The 20,605-nt window shown below is 29.9% G+C and overlaps 1 protein-coding gene across 1 annotated transcript; it reads left to right on the top strand.

The window, feature by feature from the left end:
- The first annotated feature begins 5,794 nt into the window (after window positions 1-5,794).
- On the top strand, window positions 5,795-15,492 carry LOC120072766 (ABC transporter G family member 39-like). Its single transcript, XM_039025244.1, has 20 exons — window positions 5,795-6,543; window positions 7,485-7,605; window positions 8,038-8,126; window positions 9,146-9,230; window positions 9,360-9,650; window positions 9,744-9,834; window positions 9,974-10,874; window positions 10,983-11,143; window positions 11,291-11,394; window positions 11,496-11,661; window positions 11,764-11,838; window positions 11,905-12,041; window positions 12,268-12,600; window positions 13,051-13,341; window positions 13,439-13,522; window positions 13,635-13,768; window positions 13,882-14,109; window positions 14,215-14,386; window positions 14,546-14,800; window positions 14,893-15,492. Exons 1-20 carry the CDS (start codon window positions 6,164-6,166, stop codon window positions 15,160-15,162), a joined length of 4,368 nt encoding a protein of 1,455 aa, XP_038881172.1. The 5' UTR covers window positions 5,795-6,163; the 3' UTR covers window positions 15,163-15,492.
- The last annotated feature ends 5,113 nt before the right edge of the window (window positions 15,493-20,605 follow it).

Below are 20,605 nucleotides of genomic sequence, written 5' to 3' on the forward strand. Positions count from 1 at the left end.
ATATTGCTTGAGTTGTTTTAAAATATCTCTTAAAATCAAATTTTCAACCGTGTGAATTTTAATGGACTTTTGTTGAAGCCTCGTTTTCGTTGGTTAAATTTCAATGTACTTTTATACCAACTTTCCTACTAAACTTTTTATTTTATCCTAAGTTCAATGTTAGTTTCTAATTTATTTTTTTAATCCTAAACTTTTTAGCCATATCTTTTAGGTTAATTATATGATTGGCAATGATTAGGTTTAGCATATGCCTTTCCTTTTTATTATCTAGCACATGACAAATTTTTATCGGACAACTTTCAGGATGCATAAAAATAGGTATAACACAAATAGGATCAAACCATTTTTCTCATACTAGTTAGAGGACATGCGCTAGTTTACAAATCTTTAGAACAATTTTTTTTAATAAATATATATTTTTTTGTTAAATTTAAATAGTAAACATCTCACTTGAAATTTAAAAATTATGAAAGANCTATAATTAATAAAATGTGTGTTAGATGCACTTAAAAATGTTCGAAGTATAATTTCATAGAGTGAAATATAAAAGGTTGAAGAAATATAATTTTTGTAAATATTATATATGATGTTTAAAAATATTAAGAGATAAATTGAAATAAAATATTTTCATTTATAATTTTAAATGGTTTTGAGTAAAAATAAATTATCAATAACTTTAATAATGATACATATTTGAAACTTTTTAATATGAAATCATATCATATCTATTAAAACATTGTGGAATTTTATAGATTTAACTTAATTTTTTTGTTTTTATTTTTTTCGACAAAGAAATTAACAATTTGAAGCAAAGATGCTAATATAAAATTCTTTTATTTACTTTAAATGATTTTTTTTTTACTTTTTCAAAATATTAACCATAAACATGGAATTCAAATAAAAGGAGAAAAACACTTGTGAAATATAATTTTCAAATAATATAAATATATATTAGACGTAATTGTTAAATTATATTTATATGTGCTTTCAAATAAGATGTCAAACAAGTAATTCTTTTTAAAATAAAAAATAAAATAAAATAGAATTATTTATATGTATAATCTTGTTTTTTTGTTGGGCAAAAAATTGAACGTTACGTTCAACAAATATTATCAACTAAATTACCTATGATTTTTTTGGAAGGACAAACTCTAAATAGTTTTTCTTTTATTATATTTATACGTGTCCTCAAATAAGTAATTAATAAATAAGTATATTTTCTTAAAAAATTTTTTTAAAAAAAGGGTTAGATACACATCTTGATTCAATTGATTTTTTTCTTTTAACATTCATAAAGTATAATATTTCACATTGCTGAAATTATCGTCATATAAGAACATAAATTAATATTAATATGTAATAATCTCGAAATTTTGATAAAAAATTTAAAATAGTTTTTAAAGTTGTATTTACATGACATAAATTATCAGTATATCGTTTTTTATTGAAAAAAAATTATATGTTCATAAAAAAGAAATATATATTTATTAGGTAAAAGTGTGTAAGAAAAATAAATGTATAGTTATGGTGCGAAGGAATTTGTATTTGTTAAAAGATAGGTATAAATACTTGTAAATTTCAATTTACTAATTTTTTTAGTAATAAAAATTTAAAAATAGAAAAATCAAAGGATTAGAATAGAAAAAAATTGTTGAAATATCTAATAGCAAGAGGGAAATGTAAAATTAAATGAAAAAAAAACACGAAGGTACAAAAAAAACTATGAAAGGATATGAGGGCAAACTAGGATTTGTTGAAAAATTTAATGGCGAAAAAGGATGTAAACTTAAATGGAAAAGAAAATAGTATGTAAGACATGAAAGGATGCGAGTTTGAGGGTAAAATGGTCTAAAAAATTCAGGATCGAGAGAAGTTGAAAATTTATCTCTTAACCTCTTTTAATATAGTATAGATTATTATTTTTATTTAACGTCTCTCCATGTGTCAACTTAAGAATAATTCAATTGAATCTTTCTATCCCCTAAATCCGTAGAAAAGAACATGTCATTAATTATTAGCAAGTTTATTATTATTATGAACATATATAAAGCTAAATTTGAAATTTGTTTGTATACCCTCTTCCCAATTTACTTCCATTAAAGTGGTGTGGAATCTACATTTGCAAGATATTAGGAATATGTTTTACATTTCTACCTTTTTATATCCCCTTCATCTCAAGACAATTAATTAATTTTCAACACCAATATTTCTGTAATATAATAAATAAGAATGTTAAAAAATAAATACAGATAATGGGTTTATGAAAATAGAAATAATTGCTTGACAACTCAATCTAGAAATAAGGTTGTACACAACAAATAAGAGCCAGCTTATGGCTTGGTCTATGTCTTTCCAATTTAATTAATTTGGTCCCTTTCTAGAAGGAGTATAAATTATTTACAAATGAATTTTTCTATTTTTTCAAATACAAGCAATACTATTGGCAATGCTTGATCCATGACGCTAATTGAAATTTAAATAAATAATAATATAATTAAAGATTGCTTTCCAATGTTTGAATATATTGATTAGATATTCTGGAGTTTTCTTTTATTCATTCATCTTTGGTTCTAGAAAGTCAAAACCCTTAAAAGTTGACCAACAGTTTTGTACTTAAATTTTGAAATAAATTACAAGATGCTACCTTTTTTAATTGAAAAATGTTTTTTTTGCCGAAGTGAAAAAGAAAAGAGTTAGTTTTTTTTCTTAATAAGAATCACTCTTATAACCCAATTTTAGAAACTTACCCTTTGTTTTGAAAATAGTTGAATTTTCTTTTTGTAGATAATGTGATGATTTGAATCTTTAACATTTTGATTGAAGGATATACATGTCTTAACTTATTAAGATATACTTAGGTTAGCCATTTTAAAATATCTTTGAATAATTAAAAAATGTATATGATTAAAAAAAACAAAATGGTATTAAAAAAAGTATGGATTAAGAACAATCTAACCAAGCAACATATAAATGGTCAACAAATTATTATTATTACAATTATTACAATCAATGATTGATTAAAGTTAAACCATATTAATCTTAATTAACCACCCTTTTATACTATTAAAACCTAATTGGAAAAAGTGGGACTGGTTAATATGAGCCATTTCTCAAAGAGACGACTTGTATTGGATGATCAAATCATCTCTTAGATAAATCATATTTAAAATAGAGCTACATTACTATTTTATTTTTAGTACTTGGGGGTTTAATTAACTTTTTCAACAAATCACCAATGTGGCTCACAATGGCAATAATTTAATGGATATAATATCTCAAGCCAAAAACTTTACAAACTTTCCAAATAGTCATACCAATGATTCTTTTCAAATAGATATATTGACCTAAGTTAAATTACTAAGTTTAGCTTTGTATCTATTATTTGATTTTTTTAACTTTTTAGAGTGTCGAATAAATTTTTAGATATCTAGTTTCGAGTTTTTTTTATTATTTTTTTGTCTAATAGATCTCTGATAAGTTCTAAATTTAATATCTTGATCTATTAAATATAAATTTAAAATTTATGTTTAAAAAAACCTTAAACTTTGAATTTTATATATAATAGATTCATGAAACTTAAACATTCAAAAATTTTGAAACAGAGTTTGTAAAAGGTTTGTTTTTAAATATAAAAAAAATATACTAACTTATTTATAAATATAACAAAATTTCGTTGTTTATCGCCGATAGATTGTAACATTTTGCAATATTTGAAAATAATTCCAACAATCTTGCCATTTAAAATAATTACTCATTTGTATATTCGAAAATTATTAGAAACTTAAATAGACACAAACTTCAATGATTGAAAAGATTTTAAAAAAATATTAAATTTAACCTATTTACGTTGGATTAATTTTAGGAGAATAAATTATATGCAGAAAATATTTCGAATTAAATGAAGTATTGGAGCTAGAAATTAAATATATGTTACATGAAGCGTTTGACTATTTAAAAGCAGGACTAAGCACCTTTAATCGTGTGTTTGGATTGGGAATGACTATTGAGAAAAAAAAAAGAAATATATTTTTATTATAAAATAACAATATGTGAAAGAAACAATTCAGAGAGAAAAGTAGAGATGAGCCATTAGAGAGAGTAAACGTTATTTTTATGGTGGTGTATATTACAAAACCATTATATAACTCTATATTAGGACTTGGAAGAATGTAGATTATAATATGTAATTCAAATTTCGTAATTTATAGTTGGAGGATTATGGATTTGTTTAAAGCTTGTGTATACTATTTAATATTAATTTTATTGCAAGATCTTAGACAATCCGATAAAATCTTAATAAATAAGAAGTAGCTTATTTATGTATGATTTTTTAAAGAGATATTTAAGAGTGGTTGGCTCACTGAAATGAATTGATTTGAGTTGGTATGGTAAAATATACCAACTCAATGTTTGACTTTCCAACTTTAAATATTGATGGAGTTGAGTACCAACTCACTCCAACTGTCCCTTCTTCCAATGTTTTTAATGGCTCCTTTCACCAGTCATCGTCGATGATTATCATCGCCACACTTTGGGAGCCAACTTCGACGACTACTTTCACACGGCCAACTCCAGTAACCAATTTCAGGATCCGACAACTCCAACAATGATTCTAGCCTCTAAAGACATAAATTCTGACAACCAACTCCGACAATCACACCTTTGTGCCACCAATTTTGGGCTTTGACAACAACAATTTTGATAGTCATCTTCGTGCAACCAATTTTGGGCTCCGGTAACTGTTTTCTCATTGCTCTGATCCTCCCCACAAAAATCATTTACACATATGATAAAAGATTAAAAATAAATATTTATAATTGATATAAATCTCATTTTTGAATATAACGTAGGAACCAATTTATAACTTGAAACACCTATAAAAATTTTAAGATACAGTAGCAATTTTAATTTTTTAAAAGTGTTTAAATGAGTAGATATATACCTAACCGATGCAAAATTCACTATTTTATAAATAAATGGCTTTTGTATTAAATTTAATGTTGGATTAAATAAACTAATTGTAATTTTCTTTTCCTTTGGACAGAAAATATTTGTAATTGACTATTTATATGATAGAAGGTATATGAGGATCGTCATATTATTCATCCATATATTCCTTGGTTGTCGCTCACTCGAAGTAATTAGTGCAATTAACTTGCTGCATGTGTTATATGTTTGACATTCTTTTCCATCTCATATTGATAATATTAACAAGTCATGTAGATGGAGAGTTCAGATAACTACAACATATTAGATGAAAATTGAAAATTAAGCTTCATATGTTAAGGCAATTGTTGTCAACATTAATAATATATTAACTATTTCTCCCAAAATTGAATGTTTAAATTTCTCAAACTTTATGAGTATTTATATTAATAGTATATCCTTGTTTAATCATTAGCTAAATTACTTGGAGGGAATTCTAATTAATAAACATTGGAATTAAGTTCATTAATCAGGTCTTAATCACACGTAAAAACTTTGAAATATTGTCACCATTGAAATATTAATTAAATTAAAGTAGAAATGTGATCTGAATTTACCAAATTGTTTCTAATAAGTTTTTAAATTTACATTTATTTGATTCCTAATTTTGATAATAAGAAGGGAATCTAGATTCCAAACAATTAAAGGACTAATAGACTTGTAAATTGAATTTGTTAATCACATTACAATGTAGTAAATAACATTAATTACAATAATATCGTGATTTATTAAGATGTGAATACTTTAGGGCTGAACAAATATTATTAATAATATAATAATTAATAGCCATGACCGTCCGCCCCTGTTTCCTCTCGCTCTCTCTGTATATATTATATAAAGTTTGCTTAGCATAATCATCTTCTTCCTCCTAGAGTTCCGGTCAACTTCTTCATTACTTTAATTCTCCGCCATCTCTCTCCTTCTCCATCACCGGACTTTCTTCCCTCTTTAAAAACTTCTCTCACAATTCCACCACAAATCCAAATTCCAAACCATTAATGGCTGCAACTACTACTACTCCATCGCAATCCCGGAGGTTAATTCTCCGTTGACGCCATCTGAACAGCCGAAGCCCAACGAATCTTTCTTCCAAATTCTCTAACCATTGAGAAATCCAAGAAAAAACTTCTGTTTAATCTCATCAAATCCAGAGAGAGATTGAAACTAAACTAATTAAATGGCAGCGGCTCAGATGGTAGCGGATGACCTAGCGAGATCGATGAGCCGGCGGAGTTGGGCGTCGGCGAGTCAAAGAAGCTGGGCGACGGCAAGCATCAGAGAAGTATGGCAGGCACAACCGGACGTGTTCAGCCGGAGCGGGCGGCAGGAGGACGAAGAGGAACTGAAATGGGCGGCGCTCGAGCGGCTTCCAACCTACGACCGCCTCCGGAAAGGGATGCTGAAGCACGTGCTGGATAACGGCCGCGTGGTTCACGATGAAGTCGACGTTACGAAGATCGGAATGCAGGAGAAACAGCAATTAATGGAGAGTATGCTCAAAATCATCGAAGAGGATAACGAAAAGTTCTTGAGACGTCTCAGAGATCGTACTGATAGGTCAGACAAATTCTTCGATTCACTTTCCTTTTTTCTTTTTTAGGTTAAATCACAGCTTTAGTTCTTCTTCTTCCTTGTGCTCATAAGCTTTGGAACTTCAAAAATGGAAAAGTTTTTTAAATTTTAATTCTAACTTTAATTTTGCTATAAAACTTGTCATTTATTTAAAATAATATATATATATTTGCAATATAACCCTTTCACATCTTATAAATGTTTCAAAAACCACATCTAGGATAGACACCATTAAAATTTTAGATAAAAATTAAGGTTTAGAACGGTTTGTTAGTGTTTTATGTCCTAATTCTGGTTTGAAAACACTATCAAATTGTTTAGTATTTATGTCGATTGCCCGTCAATACCAAAGATATAGCTTTTAAATTTTAGATTAAAATCCCATTTTCACTCTATGTTTTAAATTTGTTCAATTTTAATTCACCTACTTTTAATAAATTTTAAATTTAGTTTCTCAAAATTGATTAAATAATTACAATAATTTTCATGCAAAGAAACAAAATATTAAAATTGATGATAAAATTTATAATAAACTTGTACTAGGGACTAAATTTAAGATTTATTAAAAGAATATGGATTAAGATTAGACATTAAAATTGAATAAACTCCAAAATATAGAGATCAAATGTTATTTTAACTTATATTTTATTCCGTATTTTAACATATGTCAACTAGTTTTGAAGTGTATAGGAATGGTTAAAAGCACTGTGGAAATTTAAAGGAATAAATATATATTTTTTTCTTATTAAATAAAATTTTAAATACAACGATGTATTAGATATTTTTTAGGTGCCGATTAGAAAAAAAAAAACAAAAGTTGAAGAATTAAATATGTAATTTAAGTTAGTTTGTTTTTGTTAAAAAAAACTTTTTGTGGGGGTAAAAAGTTAATTTGTGTTGAATGTTTGGGTGGAAATGAAATGAAGAGTGGGAATTGAGATGCCGAAGATAGAAGTTCGATACGAGCATTTATCGGTGGAAGGTGAATTGCACGTCGGCAGCAGAGCACTTCCCACTTTGCTCAATGTTTTTCTCAATATTGCTGAGGTAATTCCTTTTTTTTTTTTTTCCTTTTCTTTTTCTCTATATTTATTTATTTATTATTTTGTAATTTAAGGTAGAAAACGTGAAAAAAAAAAAAAAATAGACCTGATGTATTTATCCAATTCACGTGTATATAATATTGAAGTCTAAAGTTGTACGCCATCTAAACTTTGGTTTATATAATTAAATTCTAATTCATATTTTAAACATTACTCATCATATTTAATATACAAAAAAGCAGAATCAAGTTTCAACTTGCATCAAATGAACCGCCATGTGGTTTGAAGGGTATCTCCAATTAATAAATGAAAATTTGTTTAATCATTTGTTAGACTTAAAGTATGATTTAAAAAAAGAAACAAAAAAATAATCTCTGCGTGTGTGTGTGTTGAGACGGCAATATTTGATTTTAATTTGGTGTGATTAATTTGACAGAGTGTGCTTGGATTGGTTCGGCTGGCCCCATCTAAGAAGAGAAAAATCGAGATTCTCAAAGATATTAGTGGCATTGTCAAGCCCTCCAGGTAATTAAATATTGTTTGGACATGTTTCATGTTTTTTTTATTTCTTTAAGATTATCTATAAACTATTATTTTCCAATATTACCCTTTTGTTTTCAATATAATATTTTTGCAATATTATTATTTTTTTTTTTTGAAACAATAAGTTGGAGTACGTTTGAGGGGAGTGAAATTGTGAATTCTACTTTTTTTTTTTATTGGAGGAGTTTGTGGGTCCACTATTAAAAAAACATCATTTTCCTATGAGTTTCCAACTTCTTAGACTTCACAATTCTTGAAGTTCACTACTCGACAGCATGCATTCTTAGTTTTACATCAAGGGTCTGAGGTGTTTATAAACATTTTCTTTTACACTTATAAACACTTATTTAGACACTTAGGAAGTCAATCCAAACACATTCTAAACTTCACAAAATTTTCTTTTTCTGAAAGAGATAATCATTTGTGAAGGTTGAAAATATCAAAGAAAAAAAATCAATTTATATCTTTAAACTTTTGGAGTTGTATTATCAAACTCTCAGGTTTTGTGGATGTATCCGTTTAAAATTTCTTTTTGATTTTGTTCAAAAAGCATAGTGTGAGACTTAAAATTGTATCAATATAACTCCTAAATTGTCGTAAATGATCCAAAAATTTCTTTGAAAATTGTTTATGTACCAATTTTTAACAAAGTGAATAATTTTCTTAAGAAATCTTAAATGAGAATCTAAATTGACTTTAAAAGTTTAGGAATTTAATTGATAAAAATTATAAATATATTATAAAATGATACATATACAAAATTTTAATTTTAAATTAATACAATTATTAGTTAAAAATTTTAATGGATACAAACTCCTAACTTTATAGTTATAAATTGATATAAGTTTTGAAAATTATAAGCTGCCGTATAGCTAAGAACATTATATTCAAGCTTAAGAAAATTGTAATGATTATTAAATTTAGCTGATGCCCCTTGTTTGATTGAATTAAACTCCAGCCGAAAAGAATTGATATGTAACTGGTGCAATGTAAAAATGCAGGATGACTCTTCTTCTGGGTCCTCCAAGTTCTGGAAAAACAACATTTCTCCGTGCACTTGCAGGAAAACTGGAGAACAACTTGAAGGTTCGTTTTCAAATTCACAGTTTCAAATATTCAAATACAAACAAAACGAACAAAAAAGTGTTACGTTTACCCATCAACTTAAACAACTTTTGGGTTGATCACTGGTTAACAAAATGTGATTATGAACAGGAAACAGGGAGAATCACGTATTGTGGGCACGAGTTTAAGGAGTTTGTTCCTCAAAGGACTTCTGCATACATCAGCCAACACGATCTTCACAACTGGGAAATGACAGTACGAGAGACATTTGATTTCTCAGGAAGATCCCAAGGCGTTGGAACCAGGTATGAAATGTTAGAAGAACTTTCCAGAAGAGAAAAAGAAGCTGGAATCAAACCTGACCCTGAAATTGATGCCTTCATGAAAGCCATTTCGGTTTCTGGCCAAAGAACCAACTTGTTCACTGATTATGTTCTCAAGGTTCTGTTTCCTTCCTTTCTTACTCTGCCACTGTTGGGTTTCTCTTCTTTTTCCTTCTGCATTTAGCTGAATTATCTTAAGCATCTTCTGCAGATATTGGGATTGGATATTTGTGCTGATATTATTGTTGGCAATGAGATGAGGAGGGGGATTTCTGGGGGGCAGAGAAAGCGTGTAACTACCGGTATGTTCAGTTTAATTACCAATGAACTCAAAAGCTTTGAACTAATTCCTGATTTAACATGGTATAAGAGCAGGATATCTTAATTCATTGGTAACGGTAATGATTTTTTGATTCATCATAATTGTTTGAAATTTGGTAGGGGAGATGTTGGTTGGACCAGCAAAAGCACTGTTTATGGATGAAATATCAACTGGGTTAGACAGCTCCACAACTTTTCAGATATGCAAATTCATGAAGCAAATGGTTCACATAATGGATGTAACGATGATTATTTCTCTGCTACAGCCAGCTCCAGAAACCTTTGAGCTTTTTGATAATGTAATTTTACTTTCAGAGGGTGAGGTTGTGTACCAAGGCCCACGTGACAACGTCCTCGAGTTCTTTGAATTCATGGGTTTCAAATGTCCAGACAGGAAAGGAGTAGCTGACTTTCTGCAAGAAGTCACATCCAAAAAGGATCAAGAACAATACTGGTTTAGAAAGAGCCAACCTTACAGATACATTTCTGTCCCTGAATTTATACAAGGATTCAAAAAATTTCATATTGGGCAACGTCTTAGCACAGAACTCAGTGTTCCGTTTGACAAAAGGAGTACTCATCCTGCTGCATTGGTCACCCAAAAGTATGGCTTGTCCAATTGGCAACTCTTCAAGGCTCTTTTTTCAAGGGAGTGGCTTTTGATGAAGCGTAACTCATTCATCTATATATTCAAGACAGTCCAGATAACGATCATGTCTTTAATTACAATGACAGTGTTCTTCAGAACACAAATGAACCCGGGCACTTTAGAAGGTGGTGGCAAGTTTCTTGGAGCCCTGTTCTTCAGCTTAATTAATATGATGTTTAATGGAATGGCAGAACTAGCCTTGACCATTACCAGGCTGCCTGTCTTCTATAAGCAGAGGGATTCTTTGTTTTTTCCTGGTTGGGCTTTTGGGTTGCCCATTTGGGTACTCAGAATTCCTTTATCATTGATGGAATCAGGCATTTGGATTGCCCTTACTTACTACACAATTGGGTTTGCTCCGGCTGCCAGCAGGTATTTTGAACCTATCATCTGATAAATTTAATGTTCGAATTGTAATAACATTGGAGAACTGTCAAAAGTTTTATCAACAGTAAAGAGCTTCCTTTTGTTATTATATAGGTTTTTCCGGCAATTCTTAGCATACTTTGGAATCCATCAAATGGCTCTGTCCCTCTTTCGATTCATTGCTGCAGCTGGAAGAGTACAAGTTATTGCAAGTACTATGGGAAGTTTTACTCTATTGATTGTCTTTGTGTTAGGTGGCTTCATCATTGCCAAAGGTAAGTAGATTAAACCCTCTTGCCTTTTAATTGCTTACCTCCAAATCTTACCCACAAGGCCACAATCTCTTTGTGACAATACATATTCAATGAAATCTCAGCCTCTTCCTTAGATATCAGTATTACTTATATTTTTAATGCCTGCAGGTGACATAGAGCCATGGATGATATGGGGCTACTACATTTCTCCTATGATGTATGGACAAAATGCAATTGTCATTAATGAGTTCTTGGACGATAGATGGAATAAGGTATGATGTGATAGTGATTCAAAAGTAAATGTTATGTTTTTAAAATTTTAGACAAACAAGTCATTAGTTTCCAAAACTATAATTCTATTGGTTTGATGCAGCCTTCTACAGAACCCTTATTAAGAGGAACTACAGTTGGGAAGGTTATCCTTGCTTCAAGAGACTTTTACAATACTAATAAAATGTATTGGATTTGTGTTGGAGCACTATTTGCGTTCTCTTTTCTTTTCAACATACTGTTCATCCTTGCATTGACTTTCCTCAGTCGTAAGTCAAATCTTCTGGTTTCTATTTAAGAATTTTCTATGAATTTTTTAACTTTTTACTTTTACTGACTAACCAATATTTTCCTTGACAAACCAAATTCAGCTTTGGGCGATTCAAGATCTGCCATTGCTGATGAGGCAAATGATAAGAAAAATAATCCATATTCTGCATCCAGAGGTAATTCTTTCCCTTGAGTAATTTTTTTTTGGGTATAATCTTATCTAAATGTGATATTAATTACAGGTATTCAAATGCAACCTATAAAGTCTTCAAATGTAGCAAACAATTCAAATAGTACAGAAAAGAAAGGAATGGTTTTGCCCTTTCAGCCGCTTTCCCTTGCATTTAACCATGTCAACTACTATGTAGATATGCCTGCTGTAAGTTACTCATTCTTACGGTCGTATTCTAAATTCAATGCAAAGAAATAGCTTTTCAAAGCAATGTTAACTGCAAGCAGCTGAAACTCATTAAAGTTCATGGAGTTCACTAAGCTTTTCCAATTGTACAACTTCCTTCTAAATTGTTTCCCCATGAAATCGCTCTTTTGTTCAAATTTCTTTGCTCTATTTGGCTTGGCATTAAAATAAATTTTGTCATCATCAGGAAATGAAGAGTCAAGGGATTGATGAAGATCGTCTTCAATTACTGCGAGATGTCAGTGGAGCTTTCAAACCTGGTGTCTTGACAGCACTTGTAGGTGTAAGTGGGGCTGGAAAGACCACTCTAATGGACGTTTTAGCAGGAAGAAAGACAGGAGGATACATTGAGGGAAGCATCAATATATCTGGTTACCCGAAGAATCAAGAAACATTTGCCCGAGTTTCTGGTTACTGTGAACAAAATGACATTCATTCACCACATCTTACTGTCTACGAATCGGTGCTATATTCAGCATGGCTCCGCCTCCCTTCCAGTGTCAACACAGATACAAGAAAGGTTTGTTTTTCTGTTCTTAGCCTTCGAGATATCATCATCATCATTGTCTTTGAGCTCTATTGGATAGGCAATGTAATTAGTTTAAATAAGCGTTAGACAAATGGATGACTATTTGAGGTGAGACTTGATGGTCTTTTGTTCAATGGGAGGATTGTTGAGAATGTGACCGAAGTCCCACATTGGTTAGATTGAGGAAAGATCATGATTATATAAATGAGTGACAATATCTTATCTTGGTATGAAGTCTTTTGGTTGATTCGAAAAATAAAGCTATGGAGGTCGTTCAAAGTGGACAATATCGTACCATTGTAGATATATGTGGTGGTTCCATTGTCCTCTGACAATCATCTAAAATTCACATAGCTCCCTTTTTTGCCCCATTTTTTTGGACAAAAAACGGTTTCATTTGGCTGTTTGTTATTCTTATATTTCCTTCTGTCTTTGTTATAGATGTTTGTCGAAGAAGTTATGGACCTGGTGGAACTTAACCCTCTTAGAGAAGCTTTAGTTGGACTTCCTGGTATAGATGGTCTTTCAACAGAACAAAGGAAGAGGTTAACTATAGCTGTAGAGCTGGTGGCCAATCCATCTATCATCTTCATGGATGAACCAACATCTGGTCTTGATGCTAGAGCTGCAGCCATTGTTATGCGCACAGTGAGAAACACAGTCGATACTGGGAGAACTGTAGTCTGCACAATTCACCAGCCCAGCATAGATATTTTTGAATCTTTTGATGAGGTATTACAACAATATGATTTCACATATGGTCACCAATTTCCTTTCAAGAGCGAAATGAACTTCTCATATTTTGATCTCGTTTTCATGCGTTAAACAGCTGTTCTTGATGAAACGTGGTGGACAAGTCATTTATGCTGGATCTCTTGGTCATCAGTCTCACAGGCTCATCGAATATTTTGAAGTGAGAACATGTTTAAGAAATTATTAGTCAACTAGCTTACTTTTACCAACTAAAAACGAACTCCTTATCGAATTGAGCTTCAAAGTGAAACACTCCTTTTTAACTGCAACAGAGTGTTCCGGGGGTTCCAAAGATCAAAGATGGCTACAATCCTGCTACTTGGATGCTTGAGGTCACAGCTTCATCTGTTGAGAGTCAACTTGATGTGGATTTTGCAGACATTTATGCCAACTCTGCACTCTATCAGTACGTTCACTTGAATTCGATTCTCACTTGTTTTTTTCCACAATTCTTGGACTCATCTTCTAGGATTCTCATGATTTCAAATCTCCATGTTTCCCTTATTATAAATTCTTCAGGAGAAATCAAGAACTTATTACAGAACTCAGTGTTCCACCTCCCGGATCTCAAGACCTCCACTTCCCAACCAAGTATTCCCAATCATTCAATGTTCAGTTCAAAGCTTGTTTTTGGAAATGGTATCGATCATACTGGAGAAACCCTCGATACAATGCCGTGCGGTTCTTCATGACAGTCATTATTGGACTTCTGTTTGGCCTTATCTTTTGGAACAAAGGAGAAAAAACGTAATGATCCAAACTTATCATACATCGCATTTTATATTTATTGAACTTCCATAGGACCATGTTACTCACTATTCACTAACTACATTTATTACTTAATCCAAACAGTGATAAAGAACAAGATCTGAGGAACTTCTTGGGTGCTATGTATGCTGCTATTCTGTTTTTGGGAGCCAGTAATGCATCTGCAATACAGCCAGTTGTTTCCATAGAGAGAACAGTTTTCTACCGTGAAAGAGCTGCTGGCATGTACTCTCCATTGCCCTATGCATTTTCTCAGGTAACAAATAAGCTCATTTCTTTACTCAGTAGTACCATTCTGAAAACTGTTAGATGATATACGATATTAAATTTGTCTTCACCTGTCAACTTAAACTTCTGGATTAATCGGTGATTTAAGAAGAACTAATATAAAGTTTACAACTCCCTTATTCTGCAGGTGTCCATAGAAGTAATCTACAATGCAATTCAAACAATAATTTACTCTCTTCTACTTTTCTCCATGATGGGGTTCCACTGGAAGGCATCAAATTTCCTGTGGTTCTACTACTTCATTTTGATGTGTTTTGTGTACTTCACAATGTTTGGGATGATGATCATCGCATTGACTCCAGGCCCCCAAATAGCAGCCATAGCCATGTCCTTCTTCCTCAGCTTTTGGAACTTGTTCTCTGGATTCATGGTTCCAAGACCAGTGAGTGAATTTGCAGTTTTCAATTGAATTGATTACTTTTGTTTAAAGTTATAGTTGGTATTGAATGAACTTAATTTTGAAATGAACTGCAGCAAATCCCAATATGGTGGAGGTGGTATTACTGGCTATCTCCAATTGCTTGGACAATCAATGGGTTAGTGACATCTCAAGTAGGAAACAAAGGAGGTAATCTTCATGTAGCAGGGGGAGTGGATATCCCAGTCAAAACTTTCCTCAAAGATACATTTGGGTTTGAATATGATTTTCTCCCATACATTGCTTTGGCTCACTTTGGTTGGGTCTTCCTCTACTTCTTTGTCTTTGCTTATAGCATGAAGTTCCTCAACTTCCAAAAGAGATAATTTTTCTTTTTCTCATTACAGAACTGTCGACTAATCTCAAATCTCTATTTGGGGAAGCCAAATGAGTTGCTTCTCTATTCTTTGTATTATTTTTTCCCCAACTTTCTGAGGGTTCTTTCAGTATAAAGTATAGTATCCACACACTTGTAGTAGTAGATTTTTTTTTCAATTTAGAAATAATCAGTGTATTGTTGTTTTATATAATTTTTTTTTTTTTTTTTGAGTTGGAAAAGATTGATTGATGATTATATACCATATGTATGGCACAATCTTGTGCCATGTGCGTGTTGTATCTAATAAGTTGTTAAACTTTTAATTTTATAATAAATTATTGAACTTTTAATTTTGTGTCTAATAGGTCTTTGAACCTTAAATTATCTAGTAGATTACTAGTTTTACAATTTTGTGCTTAATAAGTCTCTTAATTTTTAATTTCTTTTGTCTAATAAATTATTGAACTATTCCTACTTTAATTTATAAAAATAAAAAACTAACTAGACCTAGAATTATAAATTTAAACTTTTCGATTCGACATAAAATTAAATTTTGTATTTAATAAATTGATTAATTTATAAAAGTTTCGAATATAAGAAAAATCTATTAGATACAAAATTGATATATATATATATATATAGCTCACCTTCCCACCATTTCTATTAAAATTTAATATTAAGAAAGAAAGAAAGAAGAAAGCATTAAAAGAAATAAGAAAAAGGAGCTTGAGTATTTAATCATCACTCTAGAATTGAAAAAGAAAAAGAAAAAGAAAAAGAGAGAATAAAAAATAGATATAAAGCAAAGCAAATGGGAAATGATTGATTATGTTGAAGTGAAGACATAAATAAACTAAACATGGGTAAAGGTGAAAAGTCGGTTCTGTCCTTGCTGTAATACTTGACTCATTTTCATCCGCCTTTGCCCTTCCCTAAAAGTGGTGCCACCTGCCGGCCGCCGTGAAGTTTGCCTGACAGGTGGCGGCGCTGCCACTCAACCTCACTAAACAAAATCCTCAATACATCTCCTACGGCCCTTTGGATCCCGATATTACTTTAGAGGTCTCTACATAGAAAGTCTTAAAGAAAAATTCTATATTTCATAAATATTTTTAGGGTTAATTTTGAATAATTATATCATTTTTCATTTATTTATATTCGATTTTTATATATTTTTTCCTATTTTCGAATGATAGGAGGGAAAATATATTTATTATATATAGAAAAAATGCATTTAATATATTTTTTATCATTTATTAGTTGGGGAGAGAATATACATTTATTATAGTTTTTTCCATTTTTTCATTTGGGAAAAAATACATTTAATGAAATTTTATTTTCTATTTTCGTTGGTTTTCGTGTATCAACTTATTGACTTTTTTTAACGGATTAATGGTTATTTTAAATATACCTTAGAACATTTTGTTAGATATTTGAAAATATTCTAACCAATATATGAAATATACTACAATTCATGAATTAGAGATTGACTTAATGTTTGACATAAATTAAACCAATATATGAAATATATCATAGTATATAAATCTTCATAAATTTCATTCACACCACAATATATATATCATAATACATGAAGTCTAAATAAAAAAGAAACACTTGTTTTTCAAATAAACAAATATATATACCACCGTATATACCAAATTTCCTACAATAGCTTAAAAAAAGTACATATATATCACATTATATATAAAAAAAATAGAAAAAAATAAAACTAAAAGTTAAATCGGGTTCATCGTTCGTCTGCTCTGAGCCCGTTGTCGCCGTTCATTTACTCCAAATCCGTCATTGTCATTCGTCCGCTCCAAATATGCCATCATCGTTCTTGACATCCTGTGCTCGCCCCATTTCTGGATCACCCCACGCCATTTGTCTCCTGCCTGTAACTCACACTGTTAGAAGGAGAAAAGATAGGGAAGAGGAAGAAATGACCTTTAAGCATAGGGGATAGAATATATGCATATGGGAGGGAATAATATATATATATATATAACATAGGTGAGGGCTAAATTATAAATAGTTACTAATATTAGTGAAAATAGAGAGACCAATAGGTTTTTTTAAAAAAAAATAATAATAAAATGTTCAAAATAATATGAACTTATTTTTAAGGCTTTTACGTAGAAATCCTATTATTTTATTGGTATAGATATTAAATATCTGGTATTTAAATGTTTGAATGTGTTCTAACTAATAGAGTCATGCTCGTGTGATTACCAAATGAAACGATTACCAAAGAGGACTTATATGAATTTCAATTTGGTTTTGATGGTGTGAATTGTGATTAAACTTCATAAATGATTTTTAAACAATTTTTACTCACATGGGAATCTACCTCTTTAATTAGAGATTTCTTAATTTAACCAAAATAGTAAACACTAATATACAATAATATATTAAGAGAACTCGACACGTTGATGATGTAGGAATGATTTGTAAAGTAATTTAAGCAAACTATATAACCAAAATAAATATTTTAAAATCCATTGGGGTCCATATTAAAACTTTACTATACAAGAAGGAATAAATTCAAATTAAGCTCAAACCTTTACAGACCAATTTGGTAATTTAACACATAATTATATTCTCACCCATACATACTCGGAAGTAAAATATTGGAATCTAGTTTAATCATTATGGGATAAATTTTAAAATTATTGAAAAATATTAAATGATTTTCATTGTTTTGAAAATATAAAAAAATTATTACTACATATATAGGATATTCGTCCGTTGAAATTTCAAGTAATTTGAATATAATTTCATTGCCTTTGAAACACTCCACCATTGTTTCTTTTGACTTTGTCATATTGTTGCTCACATTAAAAAATAATAATAATAAAAACATTAAGAAAAACGCATGCTTTGTTTTGAATTAGACTTAGAATAAAAGTTTTATCCTATCATTTTTATAATCAGGTTTGATACTGATATATGAAGACAATGAATTATTTATTCATTACTTAAACTTTGGCTTCTAGAAGGATATGGACTCTTTTTCTACGTTCAAGTTGGTATTTATTACTCATTATTATAGTACACTTGATATATCATGTTAATTTGAAAAAGAAACGATGAACTTTATTTTATTTTATTTTTTTAAAAAAAAAACAAGCTTCACTTTTATTTTTTTATTTATTTTTTAAACAAGCTTCACTTTTTTGTTATGTTTGAATTTCATACTTTAATACATAGAAACATATACGTTATTAGAAAATTTGTCAGCAAAATAATGTATAATCAATAAGTAAAATTTTATTGTCTATTATTATTATTAAAATGTATAAGACTGTTTTATTTTGAATATATCAACCAAATATTATATTATAATGTTTCACATCACACAGAAATTAGAGTTCGAATAAAAGTCATTTCATAAAAATAATGGGATACATCATTGACAAATTGAAGACAAAATTGATAATGAAAAGATGAAAAGTACATTTTAACCAGAAAATATATCCATGATGATGAATTTTCGAATATTCAATAATAAACTGAAGATAAAGAGGGTGAATGTGGATTTGTGTTTGGTTTTGAGAAAGGAAATAGTTTTTAAGATAATAAAATTGGAAGATTCAAAATAGCCCTTCATAAACGTTTATGTCTGATTTAAAATTATGAATAGTGAAATGATTGGTAAATGTTTAATTTTGAAAATGAGTTATTTTGAGAAAAAAAAATTGAAGTGTTTGATAATTACTTAAAATAGTATTTGAAACATTTTTGGAAATTTATTCTATTTAGTTTGTATTAAAAAGTTTAAATAAAAGGGCTAACTAGATAATAACAATTTTTAAAGATTCATTTTGGAAAATAGCAAGGTGTTTTTGGGTTAAGAAAAGTAGCAAAATTAAGTTGGATTTAATTAATTACTAATGATTAAATTACAAAAATACCCCAAATAGTATCTACAATTAATTTATTCCAAAAATACATATATTTTAAAATTATAACAACCTATATTTTATTGGTATTTAAAATAGATTTTATTAAAAATCATAAAAACCTAGATTTTTGTTGGTATTTCAAATATATTTTATTAAAAAAACATAAGATATTATCTAACATTCTAACAACAAAAATATGATATAAACATTTCAAAATAAAGGACAACCTAACAACACCAAAAATATATATGTGGCAATTGAGATCATAAAAGAACTTATTACAATATAATTCTTCAAGATTCAAACACAAAACCCTATGCAAACCTCCAAATCTGAGAAAATCCCAATTGCAAAGTAACATTAGTTGGTAGAAAAAATTAATTACACTGTAATTCATCTCCATAAGTTCTCTTCCCTCCCCAGATTTTTTTTAGAATTTAAAACATTGAGATCATAAATAAACTTAATGTGGTACAATCGTACAACACAAAGATGCGACATTGCAAAATTAAACAAATTTGTGGGTCATGGGTAATTTGAATGAAATTTTGAACCTAAGGGTGGTATTAGCACTGACAATGACATTTACAAAGTTAGGAAGAAGGAAATTGAACTTGAAGTTGGGATCCTCGATTAACCAGTGGACCTCCATTCTCAAATAAATTCTTCTTCAATCGTGCTTCATTGTTCTTTAAGAAGTCGTAAAAGAGAATTCAATAGTGTACTCTACAAGATATAATTCCACTTACAATTAAAAAAGACCTTGGTGGTTAAAAGGTCATACAAAGAACAACAAATGGTTATAGATGCTTATTTGGAAACGATTGGAAAAACAATAAATATTAGAATCGATTCAGACAAAGCAAAAACAAGAAGGTTATGAATGTTGAAATCGATTTGAAAAAAAAACAACGAAAATATTGTTGAGTTTTATGTCCTAAAACTCATAGTTTGTAAATAATAAACAGATTTTATTTTACAAAATGTTGTTATTGAAATTTATCCAGTAAAAATGTTATTGAATATGTGAATTGCATTTAAGAACTTAAACTATATGTGGAGACATAAAAGTGGATCAAATTCGAGTAATAACCAGAACGGCCTATAGTATAGGGATAAGGCTGGGGGCACTATAAATGCGGCTCACTTTGTTTTCGGTACAAACGATGTGATCTTGTATCGTTCATGTGAAGACATGCAAGTAGGTGCGTCATATGCAATGAGCTTGCATAAGACTGGACCGCGAAACAGTCACTTTTACTTGATAATATCGTTTACTATTAAAACTGACTATTTCAATATGATAACTTAGGTAACTTGATCTTAATCTTGAGCTAATTATAACTCTTGTTTATTCAAGATTATCCTTTAATCTGCATGAGTAGAGTGGCTCGAGTTCGCCGACTCAATAAGCTTACCATTTTAGGAATAAGATCATGTATATAGCTGGAGACATAGTCATACAAGATGAAATTCGCTCTTACCCAATTCTAGGGATAGTGGATAGGTTATTCTCTTAAGTGCTGACTCGAGGTCTTGAATAAA

Source organism: Benincasa hispida, chromosome 3, assembly GCF_009727055.1.
Source record: "Benincasa hispida cultivar B227 chromosome 3, ASM972705v1, whole genome shotgun sequence".
NCBI lineage: Eukaryota > Viridiplantae > Streptophyta > Magnoliopsida > Cucurbitales > Cucurbitaceae > Benincasa > Benincasa hispida.